Source organism: Chiloscyllium plagiosum, chromosome 43 (assembly GCF_004010195.1).
Source record: "Chiloscyllium plagiosum isolate BGI_BamShark_2017 chromosome 43, ASM401019v2, whole genome shotgun sequence".
NCBI classification, from domain to species: Eukaryota; Metazoa; Chordata; class Chondrichthyes; order Orectolobiformes; family Hemiscylliidae; genus Chiloscyllium; species Chiloscyllium plagiosum.
The window spans coordinates 6,496,000-6,513,325 of NC_057752.1; the positions used below are offsets into that span (position 1 = coordinate 6,496,000).

At 42.4% G+C, this 17,326-nt stretch overlaps 1 protein-coding gene across 2 annotated transcripts in view; it reads right to left on the minus strand.

Moving 5' to 3' along the window:
* Window positions 1–17,326, minus strand: part of LOC122543329 (receptor tyrosine-protein kinase erbB-4-like) — an 82,448-nt gene that overhangs the window by 31,803 nt on the left and 33,319 nt on the right. Inside the window, exons 8-15 of one of the 2 annotated variants that reach the window (XM_043681857.1) lie at window positions 16,063–16,183; window positions 14,753–14,826; window positions 13,972–14,062; window positions 12,334–12,542; window positions 9,574–9,706; window positions 6,301–6,391; window positions 4,170–4,324; window positions 2,981–3,052 (exon numbers count right to left, since the gene is read on the minus strand). In XM_043681857.1, coding sequence (XP_043537792.1) covers window positions 2,981–3,052; window positions 4,170–4,324; window positions 6,301–6,391; window positions 9,574–9,706; window positions 12,334–12,542; window positions 13,972–14,062; window positions 14,753–14,826; window positions 16,063–16,183 — 946 coding nt within the window. Of the gene's footprint in view, window positions 1–2,980; window positions 3,053–3,117; window positions 3,163–4,169; window positions 4,325–6,300; window positions 6,392–9,573; window positions 9,707–12,333; window positions 12,543–13,971; window positions 14,063–14,752; window positions 14,827–16,062; window positions 16,184–17,326 lie in introns of both variants that reach the window. The other variant, XM_043681858.1, reaches the window with a different exon arrangement.

Consider the following 17,326-nt stretch of genomic DNA (forward strand, 5'->3'; position numbering starts at 1 on the left):
CATTTCCGCCACCTACAAACGGACCCCACCACCAGAGATACATTTCCCTCCCCACCCCTATCCGCTTTCTGTAAAGACCATTTCCTCCACGACTACCTCGTCAGGTACCCTCCAACCCCAGGGCATCAATGTGGATTTCACCAGTTTCCACATTTCCCCTTCCCCCCACCTGACCCCAATTCCAACCTTCCAGCTCAGCACCGCCCTCATGACCTGTCCCACCTGTCAATCTCCCTTCCCACCTATCCGCTCCATCCTCCCCTCTGACCTATCACCTTTACCGGAGGAGAAAGTGAGGTCTGCAGATGCTGGAGATCAGAGCTGAAAATGTGTTGCTGGAAAAGCGCAGCGGGTCAGACAGCATCCAGGGAACAGGAGAATCGGCGTTTCGGGCATAAGCCCTTCTTCAGGAAGGGCTTTACCCCCACCTCCATCCATCTACTGCACTCTCAGCTACCTTCCCCCCAGCCCCAAACCCTCCTATTTATCTCTCCGCCCCTGAGGTTCCCAGCCTCATTCCTAATGAAGGGCATTTGCCCGAAATGTCGACTTTCCCGCTCCTCAAATGCTGCCTGACCTGCTGTGCTTTTCCAGCACCACACTCTTGAATCTTGCTCTCATTTCTTCCTCCTCTTCCTGGGAAAGTGGCTCACCTCAACTAATCACTGTTCCTTGATAGCTTGATAGCTCATTATATGGTAAATTATGGGCACATACCCACATCTCTCACCCTGCGATTCAGGAAGGTGTTAGATTATTTAGTGGTGTCATCAGCTGCTTATTTCACATTTGCAAATTTCCAAACTAAAAGATGGAACTTTCCACACAAAACACACGGTGCGATCTGGCAACTGAATTAATTCCAAACACTGTACTCCTTGAATGACAAGAGTCAAATTGACAATGTTTGCTTGAGTATAAAGCCAGAAATACCTCATCTGTAAGAACTCTCCATAACTAAGCTCAGTTGAAAAATTTGATTTAGCAAAGAATACAGTAGAATCTATCCACGTCTTTTCGTCCAAATTTCTCCCTTCAGCTTGAGATCAGTTAACACAACTCAGAGGTGGGTCAGCTGTGAGCCCTGTGTGGCCCAACAGGTTTGGCAGTGCACTCTGCAATGGAACCACCAGGGCAGCTCAATATAATGTTAACCAAAACTAGGGAGCCAGCAGCTGAATGATTTCCAGCCAATTCTTGTTAAGAAGACTTTACAGATGAGGTTTGACTGAAAGAGGAAAGACCAGCAACCAAAGCAAGACAAAGAAATGCAATGTGAAGGCATGTTGCTGTGCAGTGATCAAAGCCCTGGTTAATGAAAGCACTGCCAAAGACACAAAAGGAAGCATCCCATTTCTGGGGCATGAGGTTGATGGCAACAAATTATGCAATTGAATGGCTGTTACATGCTACACAGATTATTGTTGCAAATAAATGGTTATTTTCTGTTGTACTCTGATCAACAGAGATAACTTATAGTGAGTGCTGTGACAGGAAGTGAAACATCCAGATTTGATTGACAAATTATTTATCTCTTCATATCCCAAAATAGAACATAGCATAAGATCCTTTCTTGATGTGGGAAATCTAAAAGTATAATAACAACTGGAAGAGGCGGCTTTTCATTTTCTATCCAGTAGCAGCATCAGATATTGGACAGGCAACCTCCAACACGGAACTCTCTGACTTAATGTAAAAATCCCAACCTCTAAAACAGGGCCTCTCTTAATGCAGAACCCTCTTTCTCTGATACTGGGTGCTGTTACGCTGATTCAGGGTGCTGTTACGCTGCAGATTTAATGTTGGTCCACTGTATCACAAACATTACCTTTGTTTTCTTGTGTGAAACATAGCAAAACCTTTGTATCCAATCCACCCTGTTTCTACTAAATCTTTCCCATTTGTCTTTCAATTTCAATATGATACTTGTTACCAGCAAGTTTCCAAGTTCCACCTTTCCATTCTGTCAGTATTTCTCCGCACTGCTCTGTCTCCTTGCTGGAGTTTAGTTTTATAGACATGAGCTATGCCACATCACTTGAGGGGCAGTTATTGCTATGTAATGTTGCAGATAGCGAGTGCCACTAGGCCGGGTGACCATAGATCATGTTTATGGCTGAGTGAGCAGACAAGACACTGGAGGAGGAGTGGGAATCCCGGTTGATTTACCCCGACTCACTTCTAGCCTAGACATGCTGAATCCAAACATCAAATATATCATCCCAGTTTCCAAGTCCATTATGAGCAACTTGTTGAACACACAGATCAGGCACTCAAACACCTTACTTGTGAAGTAATAATAGAGTCATAGAGATGTACAGCATGGAGACAGACCCTTCGGTTCAACTTGTCCATGTTGACCAGATATCCCAACCCAATCTAGTCCCACCTGCCAGCACCTGGCCGATATCCCTCTAAACCCTTCCTATTCATATGCCCATCCAGATACCTTTTAAATGTTGTAATTGTACCAGCATCCACCACTTCCTCTGGCAGCTCATTCCATACACGTACCACCCTCTGCGTGAAAACGTTGCACCTTAGATCTCTTTTATATCTTTCCCCTCTCACCCTAAACCTATGCCGTCTAGTTCTGGACTCCCCCACCCCAGGGAAGAGACTTTGTCTATTTATCCTATCCATATCCCTCATGATTTTATAAACCTCTATGAGGTTACCCCTCAGCCTCCAACGCTCCAGGGAAAACAGCCCCAGCCTATTCAGCCTCTCCCTAAAACTCAAACCCACTAACCCTGGCAACATCCTCATAGATCTTTTCTGAACCCTTTCAAGTTTCACATCATCCTTCCGATAATATGTAAAGGCTTTTTAAATGTGAGCCACCAGGAGATACCCCGAAGCATTGTTCAGTAGAATAGAAAATGGTGACATTTTCTTCTCAAATCTTTTCTTTTTGCCATTCAAGTGTAATGTTCCACTCTCATGTCACAGCTTGGATCCAAAGTGGGGAGGATGTTACCTATTGTGTAATGCTTTGATGGGAGCCATCCAAGGATAGCGAGAACAGTCCAGCACAGTAGAACCCTTACACCTGGATTTAATCAGAATAAAAGATGAAAATCACAAGGCAGCATGCACACACACAGTCAACTGTACCTATGGACAACCTCGCCACAGTCCGCAGCCGTTGAACCTCGGCACCTGGTGTCATGGCAACAAAAGAAAACAAGTAAAAACCACAAAGCATTTCTCAAACCAACATTCAAAAAAGAAGCAACAACTTGATTTAAATGTAAAGTGATGCGGAGAAAATCTCAGGGATTCAAAACATAGTAATAAATCAACAGGCAGGTTTTATTTTGCCCTGTCGTTCATGTAAAACAAAATCTGAAATGTCAGACTGACAGATTGTCAGGTGAGCACATCAGCCATCAACAGCTAGGAAGAGGGAAAACTCATCCAGGGTTCTTGAGTGTTATCATGATATAACAACTCCCAGCTGGGACATCACAAAATCAAGACAAGATTAATCATGATCTTGATGCCTCTTGTAATGAACAGCACTCCTCTCAAAGGCTGGTCAAAATTGGGAATTTGCAGATAAATGCTTATGCTTGTTCCAACTCTGCTGTGGCACTGCAGTGATAGTACACAAATGCAAATGAATATCCTGGAAGGAGCCGGTTTTTGGAATTTGAGTGTGTGACTTCAGGATTTTAAAAAAATATTCTAATTTTCTCTCCTGAGTCCTCATTGGAATACAAGCTGAAGTAGCTACTATTAATGCATGAGTTAACTGTGAGTATTGCCTGCTGTTCACGACATGAGGCATCAAGATTATGACTGGTCTTGTCTTGATCCTGATGTCCCATCTGGTGGGGGGGGTTGTCATAGTAATAAGACTCGAGAGTCCTGAATGAGTTTTCCTTCCCTAAGCCAACAGTCCAGAGAGTAATTACTGCTCCAGTTGAGGGGATAGTCAGCCTATTCAGTGTAGAGATATTCCTCACATCCAATCAGTTTGTGGGCTCCCCTCCTGCTCATTGTTTGGGCTGTGGGAGACCATAACAAACCTTTTCACAACTTTTGGACTTGCAAATCCTTCCACTGCTTCACATTTCTCTCCAAGGGAGGAAAGAAAAGATAGAAAAACATAATGTTTGAAGAGGTGAAATGTGGGAATTCAGAGGTAGTTACTGTATACCCACCCCTGGGTACAGTTCTCATGGCAAGGTTTGCATTCTTTGTTCTCATCTGGGTATTTGAAGATGAGACCCCTCTCTCCCTGGATTCCCTCTGGACACTTTGCCACACAGTTGGGTCCATCTTTGTAATGAGCACATTGAAAGCAGTGAGCAGGTCCCTGAAGAGAACAAAAAAAATCGATGAGGTTAGATCAGACAAAATTGGTTTCTTTTTGGATAAATGGCACCCTTCCTCTTCTCTGCATTCTCAGTCAGTTGAAATTAAGACTCAACACTCCAGCTTCTATTGTGACCCCTTTCCTGAAAACTACAGATCTCCTCATTCCCTCGGTTTCTTCACCTCAACCGCTCCCAGTCCACAACAAACAATCTGATCTTCATCTCAATGAATTGCTACTCACTGATTCATCCCATATTTCCTCCAAATCTTTTTCAATCCAGGCATGTCCTGTATTGTGGACCTTGGGCCATGGACTTGGTTCTCTCCATTTTTATGGTCAAATTGGAATACATGCTTTTGCAATTGCACTGAACACACCTTGTTTCGAGAAACAGGCAAGTGCATAACTTTGAGTTGTGACCAAAATAGCCCAGTCACTTGGTAACAGCTGGTTACTTGTGAGTTACAACACATTGTGCCATGGGTTGGCAGGACAGGATTTCATGCTTGCCATTGCCCAGACAGTGTCACTGTGGGAAGCTAACACAGAAGGTAGATCCTTCTTGTGCAACTCATGATGAACAGCAATCAAATAAGAACAGCAAAGGCCTGGGAGGAAATCACCCATCACTTGTTTGGCTAAGTCACAAAACAAGGAAGAAAATAAATTATGGCTGTGAAGAAAAGGTGAGGTATGGCATTGAAGGTGAGTTGGAGGTTTGGATTCGGAGTTGGCTGGCTGGAAGAAGACAGAGGGTAGTAGTTGATGGCAAAGGTTCATCTTGGAGTGCCGTCACTAGCGGTGTTCCGCAAGGATTTGTTTTGGGACCATTGCTGTTTGTCATTTTTATAAATGACCTGGAGGAGGGGTTAGAAAGTTGGGTGAGCAAGTTTGCGGATGATACGAAAGTCGGAGGAGTTGTAGACAGTGAGGAAGAATGTGGCAGGTTACAGCGGGATATAGATAAGCTGCAGAACTGGGCAGAAAGGTGGCATAGAGTAAAAGGGAGGATGTTAAACTTGTATGAGGCTTGGTAGATCTTGGCTGGAGTGCTATGAACAATTGTGGGCATCACCTTACAGGAAAGATGCAAATGCATTGGAGAGAGTTCAGAAGTGATTGAAAAAAATGGTTCCAGGAATATGCATTCTGGGTAATCCAAGATGGAGGGTGGGAAAGATTTCTGGCTGTAACAGGCTGCTCCTTTTTTGAGGTATTTCAGGTGTTGGAGGTGGTTTCCTCAAATTCCAGGAATAACAATTACTGTTTTACATGCTGTTGCATTGTTCTGGAACTTTGGAGAAAAATAATAGTCAAAACAACAGCACTTTTAATGAGCTGCCAGAGGAAGTGGTGGAGGTTAGTATGATTGCAACATTTAAAAGAGTTCATGGAATGCCCTGTCAGTAGCAGTGGTGGACTCTCCCTCTTTGTGGGCATTTAAGCGGGCATTGGATAGGCATATGGAGGATAGTGGGCTAGTGTAGGTTAGGTGGGCTTGGATCGGCGCAACATCGAGGGCCGAAGGGCCTGTACTGCACTGTATTCTTCTATGTTCTATGTTCTAAAAGAGAAAAACAAATTTGCTTTCTTACGTAACATCAGTTCAAAGTATCACCACTTTTAATTCTGTCCCTGCACCTTCCTGAAAGTATCCTTTGAAATTTTATAAAAAGGCAACAGATTCATACCATCCCAGGCTCAGATACCTGCAGAAGTAGGTGCTGCGTGATAAGAACTCATTTCAAACATTGCAGCCTGATGATGTTAAACTGAGAACAGCTGATATCTTCTCATTAGTCATGTGGAAACCTAAAATATATTGATCCACACTATAGCACCCTCCCCTCCCACTGACTCCACCTAAAATACAGAAACATTCTTTAAAATTAACTTTTAATTATGAAAACCAAAGTGAGTTAAACCGCACGTAACCAGTTCTGACCCACAGTAAGTGTCACTTATCCTCATACCGTCCCATTGCAGGTTGGGCCTCCCTCGATCTTCTTACACTCTGGGTGACACTGCATACACATGGAGCCATCAGCATACTCTCTCTCGTCGCTGTAGAAACAACAGTAGAATGGGTACTGATTCTGCATCCTTCCCTGCACATATGTAAGATCCCCCCATGATATGACTGATATTTAGCTCACATCAATCTGGAGTTGCTTCTGTTCATGACTTACTTGTTCACCTTATTAGATTGGAACGTGAAACCTATTTGATTTGCTCCAAGATCTTTAGAAGCAGCACTGACATATTTCTTAAGATGGTTCTGGCCTTAGCCACTCTTCCTGACAACTCTCTCAAGCTGCTTAGATCCATGTTGAATAAATGGAGCATGTGGAAGATCGGTTAGCTCAGTCAATAACACTCTCACATCTGAGTCAGAAGGTTGTAGGTTTGACACCCTCCCTCCACCCATTCTAGGACTTGAGAAAATAACCTAGGTTGACATTCCAGTAGGGTATTGGTGGAATGCTGCAGTTGATGCTATTAAACTGAGGTGGTGTTATTAAACTGAGACCTTATGACCTGTTTTAGTGGTTCTAGTGGACATGATGATCCTTTGGCACTATTTGGAAAAAACAAGGAGATGGCAGTGTCATTGCCGATATTCTTCCATTATCTAACAACCAGTATCAAATAACAGATTTACCATTCAGTTACTATTTGTGATTCCTGCCCAGTGCAAAACAATGCCACATTTCCCAACATAGAAACAAACATAGAATAGCAGGAGGACTAGGCCATTCAGTCCTTTGAGCCTGCTGCATCTTTCAATGTAATCATGGGTGATCATCCAACTCAGAATCCTGTTCCCGCTTTCTCCTCATATCCTTTGATCACTTTAGATCTAAGAACTATATCTAACTCCTTCTTGAAAACATTCAATGTTTTGGTCTCAACCGCTTTCTGTGGCAGAGAATTCCACAGGCTCACCACTCTGTGGGTGAAGATATTTCTCTTCATCCTTGTCCTTAGACTGTGATCCCTGGTTCTGGACTCCCCAGGCAGCGAGAACATCTTTCTTGCATCTACCCGACTAATCCTGTTAGAATTTTATATGTTTCTATGGGGTTCCTCCCCCCTCACCTCATTCTCTCAACTCTCGTGAATATATTCCTAACCAATTCAATCGCTCCCCCTACGTCTGTTCCGCCATCCTAGGAATCAGTCTGGTAAAACATCTTTGCATTCCCTCAATGGCCAGACATCCTTCCTCATATAAAGAGACCAAACTGCACATAATGCTCCAGATACAACTGCAGCAAGACATCTTTGTTCCTGTACTCAGACCCTCTCACTATAAAGGCCAACATACCATTTGCCTTCTTCATCTTTCAGCAAGAAAATAAAGTGAGGAAGTGTGGATGTTAGAGATCTGAAACAAACAAAAACAGAAATTGCTGGAGAAATTCAGCAGCTCTGGCAGCATCTGTGGAGAAAAAGAAGGGTCACTGGACATTATACCTGTTTTCTCCAGAATTTTCTCTGATGCTGCCAGAGCTGCTGAATTTCTCCAGCAATTTCTGTTTTTGTTTGTTTCAGATCTCTAACATGGTGGTGGATTGGGAAAGGGGGAGGTGCAATGACACTTGGGTGTCTGCGTACATCAGTTACTGAAACTTGGCAAACAATAACAATTTTCTCCAGAATTTTCTCTGATGCTGTAGACCTGATGAGTTTCTCCAGCATTTGCTGCTATTGTTTGCCAAATTTCAGTGACTGGTGTACGCAGACACCCAAGTGTCATCACACCTCCCCCTTTCCTTGGATTTAATACTATCCCTAATCTCCATTGACAGCCACGTTTTCAGTTTTATTTTTATGCCAGACTTGATTAGATTAGATTCCCTACAGAGTATAAATAGGCCCTTCGGCCCAACAAGTCCACACCGATCCTCCGAAGAGCAACCCACCCAGTCCCATTCCCCTACGTTTACCCCTGACTAATGCACCTAGTACTACGGGCAATTTAGCATGGCTAATTCACCTAACCTGCACATCTTTGTGACTGCGGGAGGAAACCGGAGCACCCAGAGGAAACCCACGCAGACATGGGGAGAATGTGCAAACTCCACACGGACAGTTGCTCGAAGCGGGAATTGAACCCAGGTCCCAGGCACTGTGAGGCAGCAGTGCTAACCACTGAGCCACCGTGCTGCCCCCTTGAATGAACTTTTGCAGCTCATCCACACACTTTTTAAATGTTTGCCATTCCCTATCTACCATCATTCCCTTAAATAACAATCCCCAATTTATCATAGCTAGTTCGCACCTAATACCACCGTAATTTCCTTTATTTAAATTCAGGACCCTAGTCTCAGAAACAATTTTGTCACTCTCATCTTAATGAAGAATTTTATCCTATTATGGTCACTTTTCCCTCAGGGCCCATGCAAAACTAGATTGGGCATTATGTAATAAAGAAAAAATAATTGACAATCAAGGAAACCTTTGAATTGAATTGAAGTACTCTAGGATGTTTGAGAAAAATGATCTGGTGCTTTTTGAATACAAAACTTTCTACCTTTCACAAAGCACAGATCGAATCAAGGGGAGATCTGATGATATCATAAGATTTAGAAATTTATTGTCTTACAAGACATTTTTTAACATTTATGTATTATTTTAGAGACAATGATAATTGTTCTCCGAGCGGGCAATCAGAATCTGACTCTCTTTCAGGGTGGTGTAAGTGCAGAATATCTAACAACTAAGAGTATGTTACAAAGCAAGGTTTAGAGAACAAAGCTTTAATAGTTGATCAACAGGATGAACAGCCTTTGAAATGCCTTCCTACTTGTCATATCCCCTACACTGTGTGGTTTTAAATCAGCTCTTGGTGTGACAAAGTCAAAGTGAACATGTGATTGAAAGACACAATTTGAACTGTCGTGCTGTTGCATCAGAGGGTTTGAAAAGCTGTGATAAAAGAATCACTCCTGAGATAAATAAACAATAATAGGGTAATTTCACAGTACAAGCAACTTGTAGTAGAAAGCTCTCTCATAAGGACCAAAAGGTAGTTTTCTCTACTCAATGATTGTGGGCTGCAGGTACTCCATATGACTGAGGTCATGAATGCAGGGGGAAAAAGGCTACTGGAAATCTTTTTAATCCTAAGTCCATACAGGAAGATGAAATTGGATGTAGCAGCGTTGAGAGAAGACATCGATGCAAATAGGACATTTCAGGAAGTGACTAGGGATAATGCAGTAAGTGTCACAGCAACTCACCCTTCCTGGAAATTACAGCTCTTCACACAGGTGCCACCACGACTGTGGAAGGCACAGGACAGACACTGACTTGGGCCTGGCCCCCAACATCCATCACTGGAACACAAAGGATCACACACCTTTTTCTCAGCCTCTGGAAAAAGAAAGAAGAAAGAGATACATGCACAAATCAGTATGGACATACAGCAAGTTTGACCTAATATTTAGATATAACCCAGCTCCACCCACCAACTTCAGTCAGGAGGTGGCTACTCTTTCCTGACCTCAAATATCCATCGACAATTTGCTGTTTGCAAAAGATTCAGAGCAGAATGCCTCCTACCCCTTAATGTTAACACCTAGCTTCCTGATGGCATAGTGAATGTTCTGTGTACTATCGTATCCTATTAAAGTCCAGGTGTGATTAAGATTTTAGTATCAGATGAAGCAATAATAGCATTACAATTGATCTGTATTTAGGGACATGAGGAGGGATATTAACATCAGCCAGGATTCCTATCACTGATTGCTAAACATTGACTTCCCCACTTCCTAGGTATGCATGCATACGGACTTAAGATAGGGACAAATGGCCCACAAGGTCAAAGAGTCATCAGTGACTCAAATGAGATATCAGAGAGCTATACAAAAGCAACCTCATTCCAGTGAGGTGTTATGTCTCTACAACAGAGACGATGCTTCAGACGTTCTCTACTGGCCTCCAGAGATCAAATGCAGAATATGTGATGAAAGCAGGAACAGTAAGTGATAGAACGAGCAGCACTGGCAAAACATGCTGCAGCCCACTTTTATTTTGTAATCAGAAGGATATTCTTCACCAGCAACTGGTGAACAAGTTGAATTTTTCATTCTTCACCATGGAAGCAATGACAACAATCTTCTATAGTCCAGGCACTTCCTCATGTATAAATGTAGTGTGCTTCAGGGCTTAGGGACAGAAGTTTGCTAAATTTTCTTGTCACTGATGTAGCTAGGTCATCATTACCAGAGAAGAATTGTGTGCTTAAGATATTAGCACTGTTTTAGTACCAACTAAACTCAACAGAAAAAAATGCACTCTGCAGTTCAGGATTGCTATTAAACTCCAGCCTGTGATTGTTGCCCACAGAACTGGAATTAAGCTTCATGTTTTAAGGCCAGTCATCAATCACAGTACCTGTTAAATGTGCTTTTTCTATTTGAGCCATTTTCTCATGACACATTTAGGACTCATTACAGGTTTGATATGCAAGCCGCAGCTAATTTACTTTCTTCTTTCAAACATACTGACTCTTACTTGGGTACAGTGCCACAGCACTGACAATTCCCCAGTGCATTGCGCAAGGGGACCATGTCATTCAATTCGACAAACATGGTTAGCCTGTCCATCAGCTTGAGGCATCACAGCCAAGTTGATCACAAACTCACACCCAACAGGGGCTGCTGGATCATGATCAGGTGTAGGGGTTGACATTTACCCTTCTATAAACCAGGGTCACTGCCGAACAGTCTGGCTGCACTTGGCTAACTCAGTTCAAGACCAGAGTCAAAACTGGGTGCTCTTACATCGTACAGGCAGTGAACAGAGCTGCTCAATCAGTCCTCAGTCTGGAGTGTCTCTTTCAATATCACACTATGACAAGCCAAAACAGTATTACAAAAGCAGTATCAGTTCTTACACCTGCTAACTTTCAAGCTCAAGGTCTCTTTCCCTCCTTCCTTTTCCATTAAGATTAAAAGCTTTGACAAAATCTTTCTTTTTTCAACAATAATCATTTTCAAGATAAATATTCATTCAGATAATTGCATTACAAATTATTATTTTAGGTAACACATATTTATTCATTCATTCTGTGTGCAGGAGTTTGACCTGATTATTACCTTTAATTTAATACACTTACTCAAGGGGTATATTTAAGAGATGGATACTCAGTTAGCATAGTACTACAATAAATGTACCTTTGCCTCAAAGATACCCTTGAATAACATAATAAAATTGAAGTAGTAAATATTCAACTCCACAATCTCGCTGTTCCCAAACTGCTTAACTGACATTCAATCCTGAGACACCAATAATTTCCTCTTTTTAACATTGGGAAGATTGAAGCCATTGTCTTCAGACTCAGGCACAAATTTCATTCCCTCACTGATTCTATACCTTGACCTGTCTCACGTTGAACCAGACTGACCATAAGCTCTCTGTCTGATTTGACCCGGAGCTAAGCCTCTCACTCATGAACATCTCCATCACAAAGACCATATACTCCTAACTCCATAACATCTTCCGTTAGTGCTCCTGCATCAATTCATCTGCTGCTGAAACTCTCATTTCCACTTTGCTTTCCTCCAAGCCAAACCATTCCAATAGTACCTTGGTACCCGTCCAACCAATGCCTTGATTTTTAATTTATCATTCCTTGTGTTCAAATCCCTCTATTGTCTCAACTCTCCCTATAATTTTTAACCTTCTCCAGGTCTACAGCCCTCCAAGAACTCTGCATTCCTCGAATTCTGGCCTCTTCTGCACCTCTCACTTCTGTTACCCACCACTGTCTTGAATTGCCTAGACCCTAACTTCTGGAATTCCTCTTTAAACCTCTATTCCTTTAAGTTGTTCCTTAAAGCTCTCTCTTTGGTTAGCTGCTCCAATGTCCTGTTATATTGCTCAGTGTCAATTTTAAAAAATCTTGCTATAGTGAAGCACCTTGTGTTAAAGATGCTTTATAATTACAGATTGCTATTGAGTTTCAGAGAGAAAAGAAATGTATTCCTCTCACTTACTGCAGGTTGCTTCTGGTTTGTTTCTCTTGATGATGGGTTCAGGGATCATTGTCCTCCGACTGTATAGTGCTGTCCAGTTCAATGTGTGATAGTAGCAGAGTAATTTATTGAACGCCACGTACACCTGTCCAGCACCAATCTCTTTTAACGACTGAAACCCAAGAGATGTCACTTGCTTCAACTTCATGATCATCAGAGACAAACCACGGCTACAAAAAAGGCAGTGAGGATCATAGTGAGGGGTCTTGGGACTAATTATAGTGGTACAGTACTTGATTTTGCTCATCCACTTCTATTCCCCACCGTCACCCTCCCATGCAACATAGGATGACACCTCCAATCAAGAGCTCACTGTGCAGGGACTCTGGAAGCAAAAACTCTTATGTTCCGGTAGATTAATGCAGACTAGTTGATTTGTATATTTGTAGGTATATTCCTATGTGTTACTGTATGACAGCAAGGAACTGACCACAGATCGCTCAATTATGGGTAGGGTAACAGTGAATCATAGAATCCCTACAGCTTGGAAACAGACCCTTCGGCCCCACAAGTCCACGCCAACCCACGAAGAGTATCCCACCAAAACCCATTCCCCAACCCTATCACTCTACATTTACCCCTGACTAATGCATCCAACCTATACATCCCTGAAGACTATGGGTAATTTAGCATGGCCAGTTCACCTAACCTGCACACCTTTGAACTGTGGCAGGAAACCAGAGCACCCGGAGGAAACCTGCGCAGACACAGGGAGAATGTGCAAACTCCACACAGACAGTTGTCCAAGGCTGGAATTGAACCCAGGTACCTGGCACTGTGAGGCAGCAGTGCTAACCACTGAGCCACCATGGCTCCGGGGTTATGTTATTGATAATCCAGAGGCCTGCCTAATGACCCAGAGACATTACAAATCTCAATAGCAGGCATCTGGGCAATTGATTCAATAGGTCTGCAATAAAAAGCTATTATCAGTAATAGTGACCATGAAACCAATGGATTGTCTCAAAACAAAAAATCTGGTTTGCTAATATCCTTTTGAGAAGGAAACCAACTATTCATATCCAGTCTGGCTGACAGGAGATTGTATGTAATTAGACCCGACCCATACTAATGTGGTTTGCTTCTAACTACCCTGTGAAATAGCCTGACAAACATTCAGTTGTATTCAAGAAGGTAACAACTCAACACCACCTTTGGACAATCAGGGATGGAAAATAAATGCCTGCCTTGTCAGTGACATCTGCATTCCATTCTAAAAGATCACTCCAAGGCTCTTTTATCATTCCCTCTTCTGAAGGCACTGACTCTCACAGGGGTATATTCCATATTTAACAATGACTCACCTATAAATGTCCACTCTTCATGTTTAATTTCAGACAGTGTATGTGGGCAGCTGCAGGGGAGGGGGGTTGGAACGTCCTCATCACACTTGAGCCCAATCCTATTCTCATCCACAATCCAATGAGGGAGTTACAACAGGAACCACTTGATTCTGATTAGAAATTTTGAGCTGACATTTCACCAGCCTCTCTCCCTTATCAGGTTAGGATACTGAAGCTACCTGGGCAACCCCTCAATTGTCTGACTGAGATTTGATACCTTCACATCACTAAGCCTCTTTTTTTTGGAAATTCTTACTTGTAAAGTGTCCTGCCTCCAATAGTAGTTAGATTGGAAAAGACACTAAAATCCGTCATGTTTTGTGGCCAGGACTGAATATTCAAGTAACCTAGAAAGAGAGCGAATTCAGGCATGATGTTAGACTACTTCAAATTGACAGACCTTACACTCAAAATATCAGCCTTGCATCATCATTGTGTTTGATTTTTTGAGTACATTTCTGTCCAAGATCATTAAAAATAGGACCACAGGAACAGGAATATACAATTCAGCCCACCCAGATACTCCAGAATAGTTTTATTTTTGTAAATCCTCTCTTGCTGTTTGCATCCTTGGCTGAGGATTCAGCCAGCCTGTACTTCGTTTTCTGCGAATCACCCAATAACTGGAAACAGAAGTGTGCAAGAGAGGCCCAGGGCCAATTAATTACCCTCCCCTCCACATTTCCCTTAATATCTAGTTTTAGAAGCAGGATGGTGTTTGGCAGCCCTTTGGATCCATGCCCAGAATGAAGTTTGATATGATCAACACCCTGGCTCAGCCTCTCAGATTGTACCTAATGTTATGCTGTACTGGTATAACCTTGTTCCAAAATCAGGCTGTATCTGGAAGGCACACAATGTACTGGCATGAATTTTATATCCATCAGATAATTGAATAAAATCACCAAGCACTGTTTAGAGCACTGGAGTTAAAAAACTTATGAACTAGCCCTTAAATCTGTGAACTCAAAAATACATAATGAACCAAACTACTCGACTCCACTTCAGGATTTTTGCCATCTTGTTGAAGTACCCACCTGTTATCTCTTGAACAGTTTGAAATACCTTCAGTTTTTCTGGATCAAGAGGTGCAATTTTGTGATACAGATCCCTAAAACCAGCATAAAAGCAGGAATTAAATTCATTCTGAAACTAAGACAAGTTCCATCATCTGCAAACCATATGACCCTTGAACCATATAATCCATTAGCAAAACTATTTACAAAATTCTCAAACACTTTGTACATATTAGAGAACTCGCAATTCGACCGGCACTTTTCTTCAGAATCACAAAGCCAAAAAAAATTCAGAACATTAACATGCAAACAAGATAAAAAGAGGAAAACAATTTTGTAATCAAATTTAGTCCTTGCTGTGTGTGAATAGGAGTGAAGCCCTGAAATTGAATGTGTTATTATCTCAGTGAGGTTAGAAATAGTTTTCCAAGATGAAAGGTGACTTAAAGCATGACAGAATTCCCCTCATGGCTCAGCTGAAAATGACCAAACTATTCAGACTATAGGGCCCTGATTTAATCTGAACCAGGGAGAAAGTTGGAATGTTACAGTTAGTTTCTGCGCTGTGATGGGGAGGAGTAATAACTGCTGCTGAAAAGTCCAATTTCTGAAGAGGGAGAAATGAAACATGGGGGTGTTACTGAAAGAGGATTTGATTTGGCGACAAAAGAATATCTATTATCTGTGCCATTCAGCACCTCCCTTCCGCTAGCTAAAAGTGTCACATTATTCCCAGGTCCCTGCAAAAGACAAACTTCAACCAAGTGGTACAAATCCCCACACTGATGTCCATACATTATTTTCCTAGTGGGTGAAATGAATGAGCAAGAATGAGTTAACATTCCACAAAAATAAAACAATGAATTGCAAATGCTGGAGATTTGAAACAAAGACAGAAGATGCTGGAGAAACTCAGCAAATCTGGCAGAACCTGTGGAAAGAGAAACAGAGTTAATGTTTCGAGTCCAGTGACCCTTCTTCAGACTAAAAGCAGCTGGGAAGTGGTGGTATTTATGCTGATAACAGGATGGGCTTGGGGTGGAAGGAGTTCGTGAAATAGATAGAGACGGTACTCAGAGTGAAAGCTAAATAGGAGAAGTAGGCAAAGGGATTGCTGATAGTTGGGAGAGAGGTAAATACAGAGTGGGTACTAACAGGAAGTGTGAATTGTTGAAAATGGGTTGACTGTGCTGGGAGCAGGACAGGACCTGGGGGATGGATAACGAACATCGGCATCTCACAATTTCTTTTCATAGCCATTAGTGTTGTACAGTATTTGCATAATGACAGTTCCTTTTCACCCGTCAGTCTGATTCAGTTTTCTTCCTTACCCACTGATACCAGTGATGAGAAAGTCAAGATTTCCTGTGATCTTCGTGCAGTTGATAAACTGATCGATGTTGTTTGAATCCACTGTCTGATATCGACTCCCAGCTCCAGTCCCGGCACAAGCTGGTTATATAAAGAAAGCAGAGGACACATCTGAGTAAGTTCTTTCTCTTTCAAAACATTCAGGTCAGAAGAACCGAGGTAAAACTTCTGGTCTGTTCGGAATTATTTCATCTCAGCCAAACAGAAACCTGGCAATTTCCTGCCATTAAATACACCAAGATTTACTGTTTGGCTTCCCACGATGTATTGAAGGGCTGCAAACGTCTGCAGTATCCAAGAGAGAACCATCAAGGGGGGGGGGAGATTGCCAAAACAAGATGGGGAGGGAGTGAAAACATAAGAAGTCTCACTGGTAACAGAAATATTGTTGAATTTGCAATTATTGTACATTCGTCTTGTGTGAAATGCAACACATAAAATGGATTCTATGAAATTCGTGCAGCGGAGCCTCCATGTGCCTGATGGTGGTGCTGTTGGAGAGCAGGAACTGGAAGCTCCACGTCACCACAAACAGATATACACAAGACGGCAACGTTGGAAAGTTCCTGCAAGGAAAAAAAATCTGACTTTGTCTGACTTCAACATTTGGTGCAATTCAAATAAACAGAACTAAATTTCCTCAATGCATCATATACACCAATCAAGAGAATTTAGAAATGCTGAGTAACTGCTGGCGTGGTGGTGGGTAGAGGCACAGGCTGGCGAACAGTGCACGTGAGTGGACTTTGGAATCCCCATGCCATTACTTGAGGCCAAGGGAGTTCCTTTCAACCAGCGTTAGTAATGTCAGCCTTATCAGGCGATTTGTTCAATTGCTGTTTGTGATCCTTAGTGCCCACAATCAAGTGTTACATTTACCTACATAACAGCAATAACTGCTCTTGAAATGTAATATTTGGGTGGGACTTCCTGGGGCCATGTACTGTTTTAAATAGATTTTCTTTCAGGAGTATGTCAGAAGTAGTGAAAGGATTCTGTTCTGCTATTGATGGCTCAGCATCAGTATAAAATTCCTGAGAGGGATTCTTGTGATGCAGTGGTAGTGTCCTATCTCTGAATCAGGATGCCCCAATTCAAATCCCACCTGTTCTAGAGGTGTTTAATGACACAGAATCATAGGATCCTTACAGTGTAGCAACTGGCCCTTTGGCCCAACAAGTCCACACCGATCTTCCGAAGAGTAACCCACCCAGACCCATTCCC